Genomic DNA, 20,666 nt, shown 5'->3' on the forward strand with positions numbered 1-20,666 from the left:
CTTCTCCCCACGGAGTCCCGCCAGAGGAGCGCTCGTGCTTCCTGGGCTCATGATGGGACTGTGCTGCGATCCTCACAACAGCCCTGTGAGGCAGGCCACCCCGAGGTGGCGCTGGAGAATGTTAGGATAGGATCGCGGGCGGGGGGGCGGGGCTTCCAAGCAAAGCATTGTGCTGGCTAAGACCAATGCTCCCTCTAAGCTGTGGAGTCTTGTGAGCAAAAATTCTACTTTGTGAGCTACTGGCATTGAAGTGGTGAGCTTGAGCGATTTGGCTACTGCAGAAATCAGTTTGCTCTGGAGCAACGCTCCCTCTAAGCTGTAGACTCTTGTGAGCAAAAAGTCTACTTGGTGAGCTACTAGCATTAAAGCTGTGAGCGAGCAATTTGGCTGCTGCATAAATGAGTTTGCTCCGGAGCCCTCCTTTCCTGAGTTAAAACAAAAATGTGTGAGCCAGAGGCTAAAAAACTGTGAGCACACTAACTCAGCTTAGAGGGAACACTGGTTAAGACGCTGACCGTCAGAGCGGAAGGTCGGTACTTTGGCAGTTTGAGACCCCAGTGCTGCAAGACAGAGTAAGTTCCTGTCTCCAGTCCCAGCTCCTGCCTACCTAGCAGCTCAAAAGCAAGAAATTGCAAGAAATTACAAGTAGATAAACAGGTACCACTTCAGTGGGGAGGTAACAGCATTCTGTGCAACCACGGTTTCTAGTGACCACGGAAACGTCTTCGGACAGCGCTGGCTCTTCAGCTTGGAAACGGAGAAGAGTGCCGCACCCCTAGAGTCGGATTCGACTGGCTTTCGAGCAAGGGAAACCTTTGCCTTTAGGGACCCATGATCAATGTTCCCTCTAAGCTGTGGAGTCTTGTGAGCAAAAAACTACTTTGTTGTTGTTGTTATTATTATTATTTGTGAGCTACTGGTATTAAAGTTGTGAGCGAGCGATTTGGCTGCTGCATGAATTAGTTTGCTCTGGAGCCATCTTTCCTGAGCTAAGACAGAAATGTGTGAGCCGGAGGCTAAAAAACTGTGAGCTAGCTCACACTCACTCAGCTTAGAGGGAACACTGCCCATGATATATTCAGGATATAAGCTTTCGAGAGCCAGAGCTCCCTTGGTTATCTGACGGAGAGAGCTGCAGCTTTGGACAGCTCACACCCCGAAAATCCAATTGGTCTCTAATGTGCTACTGGACTCGAACCTCGCTTTTCATTGGATGCACACGAAAGCCAGTTTGGTGTAGTGGTCAGGAGCACGGACTGTAATCTGGGAGAACCGGGTTTGATTCCCCACTCCTCCACATGGCAGCTACTGACGTGACCTTGGGTCAGTGACAAGTTCTCTCAGAGCTGTTCTCTCAAGAGCAGTCATTGAAAGAGGTCTCTCAGCCCTCACAGGGTGCCTGTTGTGGGGAGGGGAAGGGAAAGGAGTTTGTGAGCCACTCTGAGACTCCTTCGGGTAGTGAAGGGCGGGGTATAAATCCAATCTCTTCTCTTCTTATACACAGAATTAAACTTTGTTGGTCTTAAAGATGCCTCTGAACTCAAATTTCGTTCTATTGCACATAGTAGGGTACAGTGCCACAAAGTCCCCCTTCCAAAGCAGCCATTTTCTTCAGAGGAACTTATCTCTTCAGTCTGGGGATCAGTTGTAATTTTGGGAGATCTCTGGGCCCCACCTACCATGGAGGGGGAATGTGGGAAGGCGTTTCACCTACACCAGTGGTGGCGAACCTATGGCACGGGTGTCGGAGGTGGCACTCAGAGCCCTCTCTGTGGGCACGCGTGCCATCGCCCCAGCCAGGCCCAGACCATCATTAAAGTGTCGAATTCTCTGCCAAATAATTTTAAGTAAATTAAAACATTTGGGATTGCTTTCGTTACTTTGTTTGGATCATCTTAAGTTAACATATGAGTTGTTTTTTCTAAAGTATAACCTCAGTTTTCAGGTTAAATTGCAGTGTTGGCACTTTGTGATAAATAAGTGGGTTTTGGGTTGCCGTTTGGGCACTCGGTCTCTAAAAGGTTCGCCATCACCGACCTACACCCTATGATAATAGAGTTTGCCCTCTGAAGCAGCCATTTTCTCCAGGGAAACTGACCCGGAGATCGGTTCTAATACTGGGAGAATTCCTGACCCCACCTGGAGGGGGGCAAACCTCTGTGAGATCCTTGGATAATGTTATACAAAACTGGGTGGGGGGGTGTGCGTCGTAATTTGGTTTCAGGTGGGCGGCCATATTTGCAGCGACAGGACAAAAATCCAAGTTCAGCTGTGCCTTAGAGCCGAGCAACATTTTCCCGGGGAGACGCTTTAAAGTTCATCTTGTCAGATGGCACGTGGGTTTGTAACCGGTGGCTCTTTTAAAAAGAAAACCCGGTCTTTAAGGTAAAAGTAAATGAGGTGCCAGAATAACCAACATATGATGAGAACGGCCGGTAAAAGTGTTTTTTGGGGGGCAAAAGGGCTCTGATTTTTTTATGCAGAAAGCCTTCTGAACATGACACTGTCTTTCCAGATTGTGGCCCTGGATCAGAAACGGAATCAGAACCGGGAAGCGCTCAGGGCTCTGAGCAGGGAACTGGCCAGTTCAGGTGAGGCGATCTTCTTGAATGTATGAAGTTGGCGTTAGTCTGCTGAGCTCAGTATTTATTTACTCTCAAGTCCAAAGGGTCATCTAGTCAAACTGCCTGCCAACACAGGAACTATAGTTACAATATCCCTGACAAGTAGGTATCCAATCGATACTTAAAAACCTCCAGTGATGAAGAATCATTGGCCTTACAAGGGAGACTGTTCTAGTGTCTAAAACACCTCACTATCACGAAGGTCTTTTTCAAATTGAGGCAAAACCTTTTACTGTGGTGTATATCCATTAGTCCAAGTCTTGTCATCCAACATGACTGAAAAGATAAGAGCCTTGCTGGATCAGACCAGTGAGGGTCCATCTAGTCCAGCATCCTGTCTCACAGATAGCGAACTGGCGATCTCCCCCTTGAGCTTTCGCCCCCTTCTGCTTCCCCTTCTAGGGGATGGTGTCCCATTTGGGACGCGCTGTGGCTCACTGGCAGAGCCTCTGCTTGGCATGCGGAAGGTCCCAGGTTCAATCCCCGACACCTCCAGTTAAAAGGGCCAGGCAGGAGGTGATGGGAAAGACCTCCGCCTGAGACCCTGGAGAGCGGCTGCCAGTCTGAGTAGGCAGTACTGACCTTGATGGACCAAGAGTCTGATTCAGTAGAAGGCAGCTTCATGTGTTCATGTGCTCTTCTCCAAGCAAGGCTGCTTTCTTGAGCAAAGCTCTGCAGCCCCATGGATGTCTTGTCTGTGCCCCTCCTAGTGACTGTGGCCTCTGTGTTCCATTGTTGGCCCTCCAGAGGAACAGGTTGGCCCCTGTGTGAGACAGGATGCTGGACTGGATGGACCCTCACTGGTCTGATCCAGCAGGGCCCTTCTGATGTTCTCATGTAGGCCTTGGCCTCTGTGTCTTGTTGTTGGCCCTCTAGAACAGGGGTGCTGAACTCATTTGTTATGAGGGCCGGATATGACATAAATGAGACCTTGTTGGGCCGGGCCACGTGTGTCATAAAAGGTAATGCCAGGGAGCAGAGATATAAACTTTATAAAGGACACAAACACAAAGGGGTTTTTTTTGCTTAAAATAAAAGCATGCTTAAAACATCAGCACTCTTGCAATATTTTGTTTATTTAACAGTGTCTGATTTTTTTGGGGGGGGGAAATACATTTTATTAAGTGTTCGGTAAATTACAGTACAGTAAAATTGCATATAAATTGTAAAAAGCTGTTCAAATATAATACATGCGTAGTGCCTATAGGAAAAGTAGGACTTACTGTTAACCCGTTCAAAGACTGTATGCTTTTCTATAATGTGGTTGCGCAAACCCCTGCGTACGGTGTATTATTTATTGTGGCTTAAGCTATAGTGAGATATTAGTACCTCAAGTAAACAGTAAGAGCTCATATTTAGGCTGTTTAATGTGTATTTAACAGTGTCCAATAGTTGACACCTCTTGCTCTGAATGATTGCATCAAAATGTCTGTGCCGTTGCAGTCTCGAGAATGCTGTTCAGGTGTGTTATCCGTAAGCTGCAAACATACGATGAGGCAGCAGCAGAACTGGAAGAAGCAGCAGAAGACAGCCAGTTCCACTGCGGGCCTGAGAGAAGCCCTCCAGGGGCCTGGTCCGGCCCCCGGCCCACGTGTTTGACACCCCTGCTCTAGGCTGAGCCTGCATTGAGCAGGGGGTTGGATTAGATGTCCTCTATGGACCCTTCCAGCTCTGTGATTCTATGATTCCTAATGCAAACAGGAATCTCTCTTGCTCTTGGCCGACTCAGGTCCTTTTGCAGACTATGCAGCGGGGGAACCTGCCCGTCGCGAGCCGTCTGGCCGTGCTGCTGCCGGTAACGACAGGGCCCTTCCTGAAAGCTGTAAACAGAGAGGGCCGGCGCAGGAGAGAAGCCAGCAAGGGTGACACTACCAGCGAGGCTTACAATAGTTACAGGAACTTCTCAGAATTGTGCCAGTTACGGCCGCCCTCCGTGGCTCACGCGGTCCCATCAGAAGCGGAATGTTTTTCCAACAGCACATTAAGTCGGGTGACTAATGTCTCCAGCAAGTGGCAGCCGTCTCATCTCCTCCCCAGGGAGAGATTGCGAGCTGTAGCTTCTCTTGCTTCCCCTGCAGCACGGTTAGGCTTGTGCGCTAATGAAGGCAAGGGAGGATTAATGCGCTTGACCTGTGGCCTCGGGTGGTTCTTTTGGTTCCTGGGAGCATCTGAAAAGGCCCCGCAGCCTTCGCAGGACAGACTGTCTGCTTCTGCTCTTTTGTACTCCTGAAATACAGTTCTCGGTCTGTCTCCTCTCGAGGGAGGGGTTTTTTTTCCCTTCCAGAGAGAGAACATTGATTTCTCCTGCCTCCAGTCCACACCTTGGAGTAAAATCTTGTTAATCTACAGGGCGCCCACCAGGCTTCGATCTATTTGTACTGGAACAGCCCCAGTAGAATGTTCCAGTCAAGGTCGGGGAGGACGAGTTCGGGATAATGAAGAAGAGAAGATATTGCATTTGTAACCCGCCCTTCACGGCCCAAAGGAGTCTTAGAGCAGCTTACAATCTCCCTTCCCTTCCCCTCCCCACAACAGACACCCTGTGAGGTGGGTGGGGCCGAGAGAGCTCTTTTGAGGACTGCTCTTGAGAGAACATCTCTGAGAGAACTTGTGACTGACCCAAGGTCACACCAGGAGCTGCAAGTGGAAGATTGGGACTCAAACACGGTTCCCTAGATTAGAGTCCGCCGCTCTTAACCACTACACCAAACTGGCTCAATGGTGGAAAGCAGTGTCAAGCCACCTTGGCGTAGTGATTAAGAGTGGCAGACTCTAACCTGGGAGAACCGGGTCTGATTCCCCACTTCTCCACGTGCAGCTGCTGGCGTGACCTTGGGTCAGTCACAAGTTCTCTCAGAGCTCTCTCAGCCCCACCTACCTCACAGAGTGTCTGTTGTGGGGTAAGGAGGGGAAGGTAGTTGTAAGTCTCTTGGAGAAGAGTGAAGAGTGCGGTATCTAAAGCCAACTCTTCTTTTCCTCCTCCTCCTCCTCCATTACACCCTCTAATCCCCCAATAATATTCTAAAAAACTCACTCTAGTAAGCATCAGGATTCAGGACACGTTTCACTTGATCAGCATTTGTATTACCTATCTATCGTCTGACCTACTGTTAGATTTTAGGCATCAAATGAGCAATTGGAAAGCCAGTTTGGTGTAGTGGTTAAAAGCACGGACTCTAATTTAGAAGAACCAGGTTTGATTTCCCACTTCCCTATAAGCAGCTGCTGGTGTGGCCTTGGGTCAGTCACAAGTTCTCTCAGAGCTGTTCTGGAAAGAGCAGTCCTCGAAAGAGCTCCCTCAGCCCCACCTACCTCACAGGGTGTCTGTTGCGGGGAGGGGAAGGGAAAGGAGGTTGTAAGCCACCTTGAGACTCTGAGTGAAGGGCGGGGTATAAATCCAGCTTCACCTCCCCCTCCCTTTGTAAAGTGCCCTTGTGCTGCAGGACTTAGAAATAAAGCTACACGTGCTTCGTGGTGCACGAACTGGGCCTCCTAAACGCACCCGTGTTTCTTTGCTTTCAGATAAAGTGATGGTCTGCTTCGGGAGCATGTTTGTTCAACTTCCAAATACAAAGACGAAGGACATGCTGCAGAGAGGTGAGTTCCTAGAGGGGCTTCTGTCATCTGCCTGGGAAGCCCACAGTGTCACACGAGCCACAGTGCCACGAGTTTATTTTTTTGTATTTATCTACGTTCTTTATAGTCTGTCCTTCGCTCAAATTAAGTCACACCGGGCGAGTTGGTACAGTCGACAAAGAACAAGATAGTGTACCCAAGCAATTATTACAAACAGAATACCCACCCACACTCAAAAACAAAACTGAAGCCTTTTTCTTTTCTTGTGACAATAGCACCTCCTAAAGGAAGAAATGCATCTTGTTCTTGCATTGGAGAGTTCAGTTGGTAACCTAGGACTTGCTGGTCCTCAGTGCACAGAAATTAGATTAATCTGATACCATACGTATTTTCTAGAAATGATTTGGAAAATATTTGAACACCTTGTCTTAAAATATTTTATTCATCATGTTAAAATAAAACGTTCCATAATCAGTTATTTTTCTTTTCCTTTTTCAACTTTTCCAATTTTTCGGGAAAAAACAAAAAAGGCTTCAGGGAAAAAATGGGAAAAACCTGTTTCCCCCCCGAATTTTTCCGTTTCCCCCCTGGGCCTTCACATCTCTACTCCCGAGGACTGAAAGGTCTGGAGCAAATGTGCCACGTTGTGCACGGCCCCTGGGGAATGTACTATTGTGTCCCCCCCACGCCCTCCACGAGGGCAGCTTTTTAGTCCTGACGCATAAAGCAAAACCATGGTTAGGAGTGTGGACTTTAATCTGGGAGAACTGGGTTTGATTCCCTACTCCTCTGCATGCAGCTGCTGGTGTGACCGTGAGTCAGTCACAAGTTCTGTCAGAGCTGTAGAAGAAGAAGAAGACATTGGATGTATACCCTGCCCTTCACTTGGAGTCTCAGAGCAGCTTACAGAATCCCTTCCCTTTCCCTCCCCACAACAGACACCCTGTGAGGTCCGTGGCCACAACAGACACCCTGTGAGGTCGGTGGGGCTGAGAGAGCTCTTGACAGAACTGTTCTTAAGGGAACACCTCTGAGAGAACTATGGCTGTTCTCTCAAGAACAGTCCTCGAGAGAGCTCTCTCAGCCCCACCTACCTGACAGGGTGTCTGTTGTGGGGAGGGGAAGGGAAAGGAGATTGTGAGCCACTCTGACACTCCCTTTGGGTAGTGAAGGGCGGGGTATAAATCCAATCTCCTCTACCTCCTCTTCCTCCTCCTCCTCCTTGTCTTCTTCTGTTTCCTCTTCTCCTCCTCCAGAAATAAAGTTATTGTGAGCGCTGCTGACCCATGACTTCCGCCCATGCCCATCTTGCATTTATTGGTGATAATTAAAAACAGCGCAGTTTCGTGACCTTCACCCTGCCAGTGTAGGCCGGAGGGGGGTCCCCCACCATTTTGAGCCTGTGGGCCCTCTTTGCAAATCTGACCCGGGGGTGGGCGGGGTGGGCACAGCCACAAAATGGCTGCCGCAGTGTCAGTGAATGAGGTTGGGTATTACCCCGATTGTAGCTGTTCCGCATTTCAGGCAGAGGCTCTGTTTACGGGGATGCCTTTTAAATGAACGTACTGTTTTAAAAAATTCTTCCCGCCTACTCTCAAGCCTGCCTATTGAGCTAGCTGTCACTACTCTGGCAGTACCTGGAGGATCTCTGGGGGCCAATCAGAAGCTCTGCTGGCCCTCTCTAGCCCCACCCACTTCTAAGAACATTTGGTGGGCACCGAGAAAAGCGTTGGCAGGCTCCATGGTGCCCGTGGGCACCACGTTGGGGACCCCTGGTTTAGGCAACAGTCGGGGGGGGAGTTTCTGGGTGTCTGCCTGCGTGTTTTGGCTGAAGGGGGAATGGCACCTCAGTTTGGTGTAGTGGTTAAGAACGGCGGACTCTAATCTGGGAGAACTGGGTTTGATTCCCCCGCTCCTCCACTTGCACCCGCTGGATGACCTTGGGTCAGTCACAAGTTCTCTCAAGGGCAGTTCTTGAGAGAGCCCTCTCAGCCCCACCTACCTCACAGGGTGTCTGTGGTGGGGAGGGGAAGAGAAAGCCGATTGTAATCCTCTCTGAGCCTCCGTCATGTAGTGAAGGGCGGGGTAGAAATCCAATCCCCTCCTCCTCCTCCTCCTCCTCCTCCTCCTCTTCTTCTCCTCCACTTGCAGCTGCTGAATGACCTTGGGCAAGCCATAGTTCTGATAAGAGCTGTTCTTGGAAAAAGAACAGTTTCTGTCACAGCTCTCTCAGCTCCACCTACCTCCCATGGTATCTGTTGTGGGGAGAGGAAGGGAAAGGAGTTTGTAAGCTGCTCAGAGACTCCCTTGGGTAGTGAAGGGCAGGGTATAAATCCAATCTCTCCTCTTCTTCCTCCACATGCAGCCAGCTGGTGTGACCTTGGGTCAGTCACAAGTTCTCTCAAGGGCAGTTCTCGAGAGAGCTCTCTCAGCCCCGCCTACCTGACAGGGTACCTGTTGTGGGGAGGGCAAGGGGAAGGAGGTTGTAAGCCGCTCTGAGACTCCGCGTGAAGGGCCATGGGGTATAAATCCAATCTCCTCCTCCTCCTCTACCACCTCCTTTGTGCAAGACGGGCAATAGGTTGGAGGGGGAGCCAGCCTGGAATTAGGGGCCACGATGTGGAATAATTGCAGTGATGAGTCTGAGGGAGGCCCGATCCCAGTTCTCTCCTCCACCCTTTCTCCAGATCAGGAGCTCCTCGACGAAGAGATCGCCGGCCTGCGGGAAGAGCTCAAGGTGAAGGTCGGCCGTCTCCTAGAAGCCCAAGGTATTTGCCGCCTGGGCCCTGCCTCAGGTGGGTTTGGCGGGGACCGCGGGCACCCTGTCTGCGGCAGGGCGCGTCTGCCAATAAGTCTTTTCCCCGGCACCTCTGCCCTCCACCCGGCTTTTGTATTCAGACAAAGGGGCTGGGGGTGGGCAGAGCTGGTCTTTCCAGAGCAGGTGGTTCTTTCTCAAAGTCTGGCTGGGCTCCTTGCCCAAAAACGTCCATCATGAGGCGGGGAGCGATTCCTGAAGAGGCCGACGAGCTACAGCAGAAAGTGTGGGCGAGGCTGGTCTGCAAAGAGGGGCCTCGGGCCCTGAGTTTGCCTGCTGTTGGGGACCTGGCTCCTAGTCAGCCAGTTTGGTGTAGTCGTTAAGTGGGTGGACTCTAATCTGGGAGAACCAGGTTTGATTCCCCACTCCTCCACTCGCACCTGGCTGGATGACCTTGGGCAAGCTGTAGCTCTGATAAGAGCTGTCCTTGAAAAAAGAGCAGTTTCTGTCAAGAGCTCTCTCAGCCTCAACAACCTCACAGGGTGTCTGTTGTGGGGAGGGGGAGGGAAAGGAGTTTGTAAGCCGCTCTGAGAGTCCTCTGGATAGTGAAGGGCGGGGTATAAGTCCAAACTCTTCGTCTTCTTCTACCTCGCAGGGTGTCTGTTGTGGGGAGGGGAAGGGAAAGAAGTTTGTAAGCCACTCTGAGACACCTTTGGGTACTGAAGGGCGGGGGTATTTATTTATATTTGGATTTATATCCCGCCCTACCCCGAAGGCTCAGGGTGGCTGACAAGGGCACTATGTGCCAAGGTTATAACAATAAAACACATAATATAAAACAATAATTTACAATAAAAGATAGTAACAAATTTACAATACAAATTTAACCAAGATGGGTAGATCTTAACCTCCATAATAACTTCCTGAGATCTTGTCATCCAGTCCCTCCCCGGACACCTCGCTTCCCCCAGTGGGGTCCGGATAATCATGATGGTAATACAATAGTGCACAGGAGGCAAAGGTGGAATAGTGGTGGCGGCGGCTCCTACTCAAAGGCCTGGTGGAAGAGCTTCGTCTTACAGTCCCTGCGGGACTGAGAAAGGTCCCGCAGGGCCCGGATCTCTTCCGGGAGCTCCTTCCACCAGGTAGGAGCCCTCACCGAAAATGCCCTGGTCCTGGTCACCACAAATATAACGTCTCTAGGGCCTGGAATTTCCAGGAGATGGCGCCCCCCCCCCGACCGTAGGATCAGATAGGAGGTAATGGGTTAGAAATCAAATCCCTTCTTCTTCTTCTAGTCAGATGCCTGTGGAGGCAAGCATGGCCACCACCTTCACGGGATGAAGTAACCCTGCAGTGCTCTTGCAGGACGATGCAATGCAAATAGGGAACTGGCGATCTCCCCCTTGAGCTTTCGCCCCCTTCTGCTTCCCCTTCCAGGGGATGGCGTCCCATTTGGGACGTGCTGTGGCTCACTTGCAGAGCCTCTACTTGGCATTTTTTTATTTTTTATTTATTTAACCTTAGATTTGATATACCGCCCTAACCCCCGAAGGGGTCTCTGGGCGGTTCACATTTTTGTCGTTCTAAGAACTGCTATCACTATCTAGGGCCACATCTGAAGTTGGGGGAAGGTCCCAGGTTCAATCCTTGGCATCTCCAGTTAAAAGGACCAGGCAAGAGGGGATGGGAAAGACCTCAGCCTGAGACCTCGGAGAGCCATGGAGAGGGGCCGTGGCTTAGTGGAAGAGCCTCTGCTTGGCATGCAGAAGGTCCCAGGTTCCATCCCCGGCATCTCCAGTTGAAAGGACCAGGCAGGAGGTGATGGGAAAGACCTCCGCCTGAGACCCTGGAGAGCCATGGAGAGGGGCCGTGGCTCAGTGGCAGAGTGTCTGCTTGGCATGCGGAACGTACCAGGTTCAATCCCCGGCACCTCCAGTTAAAAGGACCAGGTAGGAGGTGATGGGAAAGACCTTGGCCTGAGACTCTGGAGAGCTGCAAAGAGGGGCCGTGGCTCAGTGGAAGAGCCTCTGCTTGGCATGCAGAAGTTCCCAGGTTCAATTCCCCACAATCTCCGGTTAAAAGGGCCAGGTAATAGGTGACAAGATAGACCTCCGCCTGAGACCCTGGAGAGCGGCTGCCAGTCTGAGTAGGCAGTACTGACCTTGATGGACCAAGAGTCTGATTCAGTAGAAGGCAGCTTCATGTATTCATGTGCTCTTTTCCAAGCAAGGCTGCTTTCTTGAGCAAAGCTCTGCAGCCCCACGGATGTCTGGTCTGTGCCCCTCCTAGTGACTGTGGCCTCTGTGTCCCATTGTTGGGCCCTCCAGAGGAACTGGCTGGCCCCTGTGTGAGACAGGATGCTGGACTAGATGGACCCTCACTGGTCTGATCCAGCAGGGCTCTTCTGATGCTCTCATGTAGGCCTTGGCCTCTGTGTCTTGTTGTTGGCCCTCTAGAACGGGTGTCGAACTCATTTGTTATGATGGCCAGATCTGACATAAATGAGACTTTGTTGGGCCGGGCCATGTGTGTCATAAAAGGTAATGCCAGGGAGCGGAGATATAAACTTTATAGAGGACACAAACACAAAGGTTTGTTTTTTTACTAAAAATAAAAACATGCTCAAAACATGAGCACTCTTGCAATGTTTTGTTTATTTAACATTGTCTGATAACGGACACCTTTTGCTCTGAATTATTGCATCAAAATGTCTGTGCTGTTGCAATCTCGAGTATGCTGTTCAGGTGTGTCTCTGTAAGCTGCAAACCTACGATGATGCAGCAGCAGCAGAACTGGAAGAAGCCCAAGACAGCCAGTTCCTCTGAGGGCCTGATAGAGGCCCTTTGGGGGCCTGATGCGGCCCCCAGGCCACATGTTTGACACCCCTGCTCTAGAAGAATTGGCTGGCCCCTGTGTGAGACAGGATGCTGGACTAGTTGGTCCACTGGCATGATCCACCACAGCTCTTCAGATGTTCTCATGAAGGCCTCGGCCTCTCTGCCCTGTTGCTGGCCCTCCAGAGGAACTGGTTGGTCACTGTGTGAAACAGGAGGCTGGATTGGATGGGCCACTGGGCTGTTCTTAACTGCTTAATAATGAAGAACAAATAAGCAGTACTCCCTATGGTTCACCACTTAATCTAATCCCAAATGACCTGTGCAAGAGAAGGCAGAAATCCCTTGGCTGCTTGGCAAATACTTCCCTTGACTGTTTGGCAAGCGGAGGCTTGGCAAGCGGAGGCTGGACGACCCTCTTTTGGGTATGTTGCAGGGCTCTCTTTCAGCTCTGCTCCTGCAGAGTGCAGGGGGTTGGACTAGATGACCTGCAAGGTCCCTCCCAGCTCTAACATTCTATGATTCCATAGGGCTTGAGTGATGTCTCCTCACCTTCCACTGCCTCCTTCCTTTCTCCAAGGTAAACCGGAGCTGAAAGGCTACGACCTGAAGCCCCTGAGCGGCGAGGAGATGTGGTTTATTAGAAAAGTGCTGGAAGGCTGAAGCCATATCGCCGTCTGGGCTCTGCACCCGCTCAGAGGGAAACAGCTGGCACAGACATGCCCCGGAAGCAGGCATCTTCTCTGGAGAGGATCTGGCAGGTTTGCACGGAGAAGACTGCTCAGGTGTTCTCCTTCAGCTTTGACCGCCAGGTTGGGATGGAGCATCGGAGCCTGGGGGGCAGCTTACAGCTTCGCCATCCTAGTTTGAGTAGCTGTTGAATGCTGGGGGGTGGGGGAGGGACCGGGTAGCCCCGTGAGTCCACACTGCTCCGGGAGAGACGTGTTATCACCAGTAATCTGTGGTATTGCAGTGAATTAAATTGTGCACAAATATGAAATGTGTGAGTGGCAGTGAGGCGGTCTTTGTCGCTCGTCTTGCGTATGTTCCTCTGACCCACTGACCGAAGCCATAATGGGTGGCGAGGGGGTTGGAATCCTAGTCTTATGAGGAAAGGGTGAAAGAGTTGGGAAGGTTTAGCCTGGGAAAGAGAAGGCTTAGAGGGGACATGACTGCAGTCTTCAAGTATCTGAAGGGCTGTCCTGTAGAAGATGGAGTGGATCTATTCTCTCTTGCTCCGGATTGCAAGATTAGATCTAATGGGTGAAATGTCAAGGAAGTCGATACCGGCTCAATATCAGGAGAAACTTCCTAACTGTGAGAGGGGTTGAGCAGTGGAACAGACTGCCTCGGGAGGTGGTGGATGCTCCGTCGCTGGACGTTTTCAAGCGGAGGCTGGACAGTCATCTTTCGGGTATGTTGTAGGGCTCCCTTTTGGCTCTGCTCCTGCAGAGTGCAGGGGGGTTGGACTAGATGACCTGCAAGGTCCCTCCCAACTCTAACATTCTATGATTGTCATGCGTAAAGCTTGGGGTGCAGAGCTGAAAAGACTCTCGTTGGCCCCTTTGACCAACTGTCTGTCTTGCTGTGTTGTGCAAGCCATGTTCCTTGCCAGGTGGATCCAGGTGGGTGAACGCACCCAGTGGCTCAGCTGGGAACATCTGCCCGGGCCCTCAGCCGCCGCTCTGCACCCATCGGTTCTTCTGCCCAGAAGAGCGCGTGTGGCCAGCGATTGTAGGAGCTGGTGGTCGATTTGAACTCAAGGCCACCGACCTTCCTGGGAATACTGTAGCTCTACACCTGGCTTCAGAGCAAGTCCTGAAGAATGTCTGCTTGTGCGAATTATTGGGGGGGGGGGGTTAAATCATTGCGCCCAAAGTATGAGGCAGATGCTCTACGATCCAAACGCGGTTTTTGTGTCCCTTAAGAACACAAGAGACGCCAATGTTGGATCAGGCCAAAGGCCCATCTAGTCCAACACTCTGTGTTACACAGTGTTCAAAAATACCAGGTGCCATCAGGAGGTCCAGCAGTGGGGCCAGGACACTAGAAGCCCTCCCACTCCTTGCTTCCACCAGGAGGTGGCACACTTCCCCACTTGGATTCCTAGGATGTACTTGGATTGGGGAGTTCAGGGCTCAAGGTCTCCTTTCACACGGCAGCATCAGCCCTCAGGACCAATTGTTGCCCATTCAACTCCCCTTCGGGAGTCAGGATTAGCCATTGAGATCCTGGATGCTTCCTGGAAAAGTCGCGCGGTTCCGTATCCTTCGGTGACCGAATCGCTGGAGTGGGAACACCGGGGGTCTCTCGGCAATCCCTTGTGCCAAAGCTGGGGAAAGGCTGTGGCTCACTGGGATAGAGCATCTGCTCAGCAGGCGGGAGGTCCCCGGTTCAATCCCCGGCATCCCCAGTTAAAAGGACCAGGCAGGAGGTGATGGGAAAGACCCCAACCTGAGACCCTGGAGAGCTGCTGCCAGTGTGAGTAGACAATATGGACCTCGATGGACCAAGGATCGGATTCAGTATAAGATGGGTTCATGTGCCTGTTCAAGAGGGGCTGTGGGGCTCAGTGGGAGAGCCTCTGCCTGGCATGCAGAAGGTCCCAGGTTCAATCCCCGGCATCTCCAGCTAAAAGGACCAGGCAGGAGGTGATGGGAAAGACCTCAGCCTGAGACCCTGGAGAGCTATGGGAAGGGGCTGTGGCTCAGTGGCTTGCCGTTGGCTCTGGGCCCGGATCTCCCGTGGGTAAGAGGCTGCCTTGCCGGCTCCGGGGGTGGTCGTGGTGTCGGGACCAGTGTCCCCTCTAAGCTGAGTTACTGTGAGCTAGCTCATAGTTTTTTAGCCTCTGGCTCACACATTTTTGTCTCGGCTCAGGAAGAACGGCTCCAGAGCAAACAGATTGATGCAGCAGCCAAATCGCTCGCTCACAGCTTTAGTGCCAGTAGCCCGCAAAGTAGAATTTTTGCTCACAGGACTCCACAGCTTAGAGGGAGCATTGGTCGGGACCAGTGTTCCCTCTATGCTGAGTGATTGTGAGCCAGCTCACAGTTTTTTAGCCTCCGGCTCACACATTTTCGTCTCAGCTCAGGAAAGATGGCTCCAGAGCAGACCGATTTATGCAAGGGCCAAATTGCTCGCTCACAACTTTAATGCCGGTAGCTCACAAAGTACAATTTTTGCTCACAGGACTCCACAGCTGAGAGGGAGCATTGGTCGGGACGTCCCGAGGCCTGTGACCGGGACAGTCAGAGAGCGGTGGCCAGACTCGGAGGGGCGGCTGGCGTGGCTTCCAGGTTTCCATGGAGATCAGCCCTCGGTGGTGACGCCGACCAGCCTGTCCCCCCCGCCCCCGTTTCACCCGCAAACCGACCCCGTTCGTCTTGCATCCGCCCTCCTCAAATTGCCTCTCCTCCCCCCCCCCCCCCCCGGGGCTTTTTTCATCTATTAGCCCTGCTTGGCTGGGAAGCACGTCGGGAGCGTCTCCTTACCTGGCTGACGTGCAGAGATTCTCTTCAAGGTTATCTATTCAACCTTTAAATTGCTATCTGAGCAGAGCCGTTCACGGAGGCTGGCAACTTCCATTACGAGTCAGTTATCCCCAAGCAGTGGAATCCATTAATCTCTCGCTTTCCATAAAATGGAGGTCTTGCCCTAGATAAGCACATTCGGAGTCTTTATATGTTGCAACAGATGTTCCTGTGCGAGGGGAGACCCAGGCGGTGGGGGAGTGGGGTGGGGTGAGTCTGAAGGAGAGGGCTCTGGTTGGGCGCTTCGGTGCCAGATGGGAAACGGGAGGATCCTTCCGTTTAAAACGTTGGTTTTATCTGATGTGGGACAGCTTCACAGGCAAGGAGCGTGGCCTGGGGTGGCTCTGGGCGCTTCCCTGCCCACCACAGGCATCCGGTGCCGGCGGAAGAGGAGTGGGATCAGTGTGTCGAGGGCAGGGGTACCCAAACTTTTTGAGCCTTTGAGAGAGGGGGGGGGTGAGCACCGACTCAAAATGGCTGCCTCGGGGGCGGAGCCAAACCCAAAATGGCTGCCTCAGGAGGCAGAGCCAAACCCAAAATGACTGCCTCAGGAGGCAGAGCTACGGTTGCCAGGTCTGGGTTGGAAAATACCTGGAGACTTTGGGGGTGGAGCCAGGAGAGGGCGGGGTTTGGGGAGGGGAAGGGCCTCAACATGGTAAAGTGCCATAGAGTCGACTCTTCAAAGCAGCCATTTTCTTCAGGGGAGCTGATCTCTGTCAGCTGGAGATCAGTCGTAAAAGCAGGAGATCCCCAGGCCCCACCTGGAAGTTGGCAACACTGGGCAGAGCCAAACCCAAAATGGCTGCATTGGGGCGGAGCCAAACCCAAAATGGCTGCCTCAGGGGCGGAGCCAAACTCAAAATGGCTGCTTCAGGGGGTGGAGCCAAATAAAAAATGGCTGCCTCAGGGACAGAACCAAACCCAAAGTGGCTGCCTCAGGAGGCAGAGCCAAACCCAAAATGGCTGCCTCAGGGGCGGAGCCAAACCCAAAATGGCTGCCTCAGGAGGCAGTGTTAAATGGACTTCCTCACAGCATTTCAGAAGAAGGGAATCCAGAATGAGGAATGAAACCACACGCTGGCTAAGGAAAGCCCAGGTGTTTACCAGCCCTCCTTATCCTCCCTTTCATTTGGATGAGGGCAGCCAATAACAAGCCTTGCCTCACAACGACCCACCCACTTTCCGGTAAGCTCAGCGGGCACCGTGTTGGGGAACCCTGGCCCAGGTGAAAGAAATCGGCTGTGCATCATCAACCAGGCCAAAACCGGAGGCACACGCCTGGCGTGTCTGCAGGACCAGTCGGCAGTTCAGACACCGCCTCTGCTCCCTTCCCCAGTTCTCCGATCAAAAACCAAAGGAGCGTGTGTCTGGATCCTTTGCAGGATGAAGGCATGTCCCTTGAAGAGCGCTGTGCTCGAGTGGTCAACACCTGGTTGTCCCCGGCCCCAAGGATGCCCGGCTCACCTCTGCCCTGGCCCCAGCCTGGTGGAACAAGCTCCCTCTTGAGATTAAGACCCTGCGGGATCTGTGACAATTCCACAGGGCCCGCAAGACGGAGCTGTTCCGCCGGGAATTCGGAGGAGACGGCCGACATACAAATCTATCTCTGGCCTCCCCCGCTGACAATGCTGGCCAAATGGATCCGGCTCAAACTGAGCGTCACTGTTGAAGAAGAGGAGATTGGCTTTATACCCCGCCCTTCACTCCCCGAGGGAGTCTCAGAGCAGCTTCCAAACTTCCTTTCCCTTCCCCTCCCCACAACAGGCGCCCTGGGAGCAATGCTCCCTCTAAGCTGTGGAGTCTTGTGAGCAAACATTCTACTTTGTGAGCTGCTGGCATTAAAGTTGTGGGCCAGGATTTTGGCTACTGCGTAAATTAGTTTGCTCTGGAGCCATCCTTCCTGGGCTCAGACAAGAATGTGTGAGCCGGAGGCTAAGAAACTGTGCGCTGGCTCACGCTCACTCAGCTCAGAGGGAACACAGGCAGCTACCAAGGCTCCCTCTAAGCTGTGGAGTCTTGTGAGCAAAAATTCTACTTTGTGAGCTGCTGGCATTAAAGTTGTGAGCCAGGATTTTTGGCTACTGCGTAAATTAGTTTGCTCTGGAGCCATCCCTCCTGAGCCAAGACAAAAATCTGTGAGCTGGAGGCTAAAAAACTGTGAGCTAGCTCACACTAACTCAGCTTAGAGGGAACACTGCGGCTGTGAGGTAGGTGGGGCTGAGAGCGCTCTGACAGAAACTGCTCTTTTTCAAGGACAGCTGTGCCAAAACAAGGTCATCCAGCAGGTGCAAGTGGAGGAGTGGGGAATCAAACCTGGTTATTCCAGATTATAGTCTGCACACTTAACCCCTACACCAAACTGGCAAATCCACTCTGCTTTGTGTTTGCTTTGTGTTTTATGAGGAATATGGTTTTAACTATTTGATGTTTTTAACACATGGTTTTAACACATGGAATTCACTGCCACAGGAAGTGGTGGCAGCTACAAGCATGGACGGCTTCAAAAGAATTAAATAAGCATATGGCGCAGAGGTCCATCAGTAGCTATTAGCCACAAGGTATAGATAGGAACTCTCAGTCTGGGGCAAGGGATGCTCTGTATTCTTGGTGCTGGGGAGGGGCAACAGTGGGAGGGCTTCTGGTGTCCTGGCCGCACTGATGGACCTCCTGATGGCACCTGGTATTTTTGGTCACTGTGTGACACAGAGTGTTGGACTGGATGGGCCATTTGGCCTGATCCAACATTGGCTTCTCTTATGTTCTTATAAGAGGGAACTGGATAAGCATATGGAGCAGAGGTCCATCAGTGGCTATTAGCCACAAGGTATAGATAGGGACTCTGGGGCAAGTGATGCTCTGTCTTCTTGGTGCTTGAGGGGGCCAACAGTGGGAGGGCTTCTAATATCCTGGCCCCACTGCTGGACCTCCTGATGGCACCTGGTCCTTTTGGCCACTGTGTGACACAAAGTGTTGGACTGGATGGGCCTTTGGCCTGATCCAACATTGGCGTCTCTTATGTTCTTATGATACTGTTACTCTGTGATTTGTGACTCGCCCTGAGCCCGCTTGCAGGGAGGGCAGGGTAAAAGTCAGAATAAACAAACAAACTTTTATTTGCGCTCATTGCAGTGCATCTGAGTCGAGGTGTAGCAGGCGCGAGGGTGTGCGTTCAGTTGGGAAGTGTCACTCTGTCCAGCTGTCGGTGTAGCTGATGGCGGCTGCGCCAGCGTCAGAAGGGGGTCGCGTGGAAGTCCCTCTTTCCCCCCAGCCCACCACTCTGGCCTGCCGTGGCACACAGCCGTCAGCCTCTTGCAATGGATCCAACCTTGTAACACGTCCAGGCTAAAAGCCGTTCTGGGCCTGTGGGCAAACTTGCCCCAAGGGGAACCGTCCTTTCCCCAGGGACTGGCCTGGTGCTCCCCAAAAGCAAAGACCGTCCTGGTGTGGCCACACGCGGAGGCAGTTCCGCGGGCAAGAGGCCCAGATTCCGCTCCGCAGCACAAAAGAGAAGCCCGCAAGCCGTCGGCTCGCTCTTGACCACGTCTCTCCTGCGACGACGCTGCTTCTTCGGCCGCGGGGGTTAGACTTTCTGCTGCGTCTGAATCGACTTGAAAAGCCGCTTCAGCTGCTTCTTCCTGTCATTGTTGTAGCCTGGAATGGAAGCGGGAACAAGGGGGTGTTACATCTGGCCTGTCCCCTTTGTGGAGAAGATAACCGGCCGCTCCGCCTGAGCCGGGCTTCAGTCCGTCTGGAAGTGCAGCTGGAGGAAGCGCTGCTGGTGCCCCCTGCACCCCCCACCCTTGGCGCTGCCTGCCTGGCTGGTGTGGTCCAGCAGGGCTCTTCTTATATTCTTTTGAAGGCCTCGGCCTCTCTGCCCTGTCTGTTGGCCTTCTCAAGGGGGGGGGGAAGGAGGAGGAGGAGGAGGAGGAGGGATGGGTTTCTACCCCGCCCTTCACTCGGAGTCTCAGAGCGGCTTACAAACCCCTTCCCCTCCCCACAACAGACACCCTGTGAGGGAGGTGGGGCTGAGAGAGCTCTTGACAGAAACTGCTCTTTTTCAAGAACACCTCTTATCAGAACTATGGCTTGCCCAAGGTCATCCAACAGCTGCAAGTGGAGGAGTGGGGAATCAAACCCGGATCTCCCAGATTAGAGTCCGCGCACTTAACCACTGCACCAAACTGGCTCAGTACTGGTGGGCTGCTGTGTGGGACAGGAGGCTGGACTAGATGGACCCTCGCTGGTCGGATCCAGCAGGGCTCTTCTGCTGTTCTTCTGAGGGCCTCGGCCTCTATTCCTTGTTGCTGGCGCACCAAAGGGACAGGTTGGCCACAGTGTGAGACAGGAGGCTGGACTAGATGGACCTCTGGCCTGATCCAGCAGGGCTCTTCTGATGTTCTTGTGAATCCTAAGCGGTCTGTGACGGAATTGAAAATCTGGGACCAGCAGAATGTTAAGCTAGATCCCGGCTGAGTCACTTGACCTAGAGGGGAGGGGGCCTTTTGGCTGGAGCACTCTTGGAGTGACAGAAAACTGACCCAACTGACTGTTGGGGGCGGACAGCTGGAAGAGTGGGTTGGAAGAGTGAGTTGGAAGAGAGTGGATGCAGAAGGCCTGGGTGGTCACAAACACACAAAAACCCTGCTTGATAGGGAATCAAATAGGGGTTGAGGAGAGGCAAAAAGGGATCTGGAGTCATGAGTCTGGAAGGCTGGTTGGGGGACCAGTTAGACTCAGGGGGGGGGGACCAGACCAATTAAAGCCAATAAGTTAACCACTGAAGGAGCGAACCACAGACAGCCTGAGACAAGGCAAAGGGATACAAATATTTCAACAAAGTATCTGAACATCCCATGTAAATATATCCCACCCCCCTGTAGTGTTTCCTGTGCCAACAATAACACAACTGTGCCTTTTTGAATGTTATAAGTATTGGTGCCTGGCTTTCTGGGGAGCCATATACTGTGCAGTAGTCCTCAAGGAAGACAGCCTGAAATATCCAAAACCCGAAGAGAATATTATACATTGGGTGTAGAGGACTGGTCAAGAGCAACACAATCAACTCTGACTAGGTCCTGACACGCAGACCCTCACAGAACTGTCAGTATTGTATAGAAATATTGATTCCTATAAACCCCTGCCTCCCCCTAGAATGTGTCTTGCTGATATCTTGCTGGTACCCTGCTGTGTTGATTTCCTGTTGAAGCCAAATAGAGAGGTCCAGATGGCCTCTATTGCCATGCCATAAAAACATTCCTTCACACCCTCATGCTGGAAGCTAGGCCAGCATGCCAGAAACTGCACGTACGCTATGGGAGTTGGGGTTTGGGGGATCACATAACTG

The 20,666-nt window shown here is 52.2% G+C and overlaps 2 protein-coding genes across 2 annotated transcripts in view; one reads left to right on the forward strand and one right to left on the reverse strand.

Moving 5' to 3' along the window:
* Nucleotides 1-2,497: 2,497 nt before the first annotated feature.
* PDRG1 (p53 and DNA damage regulated 1) lies at nt 2,498-12,792 on the forward strand. Its single transcript, XM_015411505.1, has 4 exons — nt 2,498-2,591; nt 6,147-6,221; nt 8,888-8,995; nt 12,373-12,792. The coding sequence occupies exons 1-4, from the start codon at nt 2,498-2,500 to the stop codon at nt 12,453-12,455; spliced, it is 360 nt and encodes a 119-aa protein (XP_015266991.1). The 3' UTR covers nt 12,456-12,792.
* Nucleotides 12,793-18,902: 6,110 nt separating this feature from the next.
* TTLL9 (tubulin tyrosine ligase like 9) overlaps nt 18,903-20,666 on the reverse strand; it is a gene marked incomplete at its 5' end in the record, with an annotated part of 14,129 nt that continues 12,365 nt past the window's right edge. Inside the window, 2 exons of the mRNA XM_015411506.1 lie at nt 18,903-18,973; nt 19,861-19,868. Of these exons, the coding sequence (XP_015266992.1) occupies nt 18,903-18,973; nt 19,861-19,868 (79 nt within the window). The remainder of the gene's footprint in view (nt 18,974-19,860; nt 19,869-20,666) is intronic.

Source organism: Gekko japonicus, unplaced genomic scaffold (genome assembly GCF_001447785.1).
Source record: "Gekko japonicus isolate JY-2015 unplaced genomic scaffold, Gekko_japonicus_V1.1 scaffold6083, whole genome shotgun sequence".
In the NCBI taxonomy this organism is placed as follows: domain Eukaryota; kingdom Metazoa; phylum Chordata; class Lepidosauria; order Squamata; family Gekkonidae; genus Gekko; species Gekko japonicus.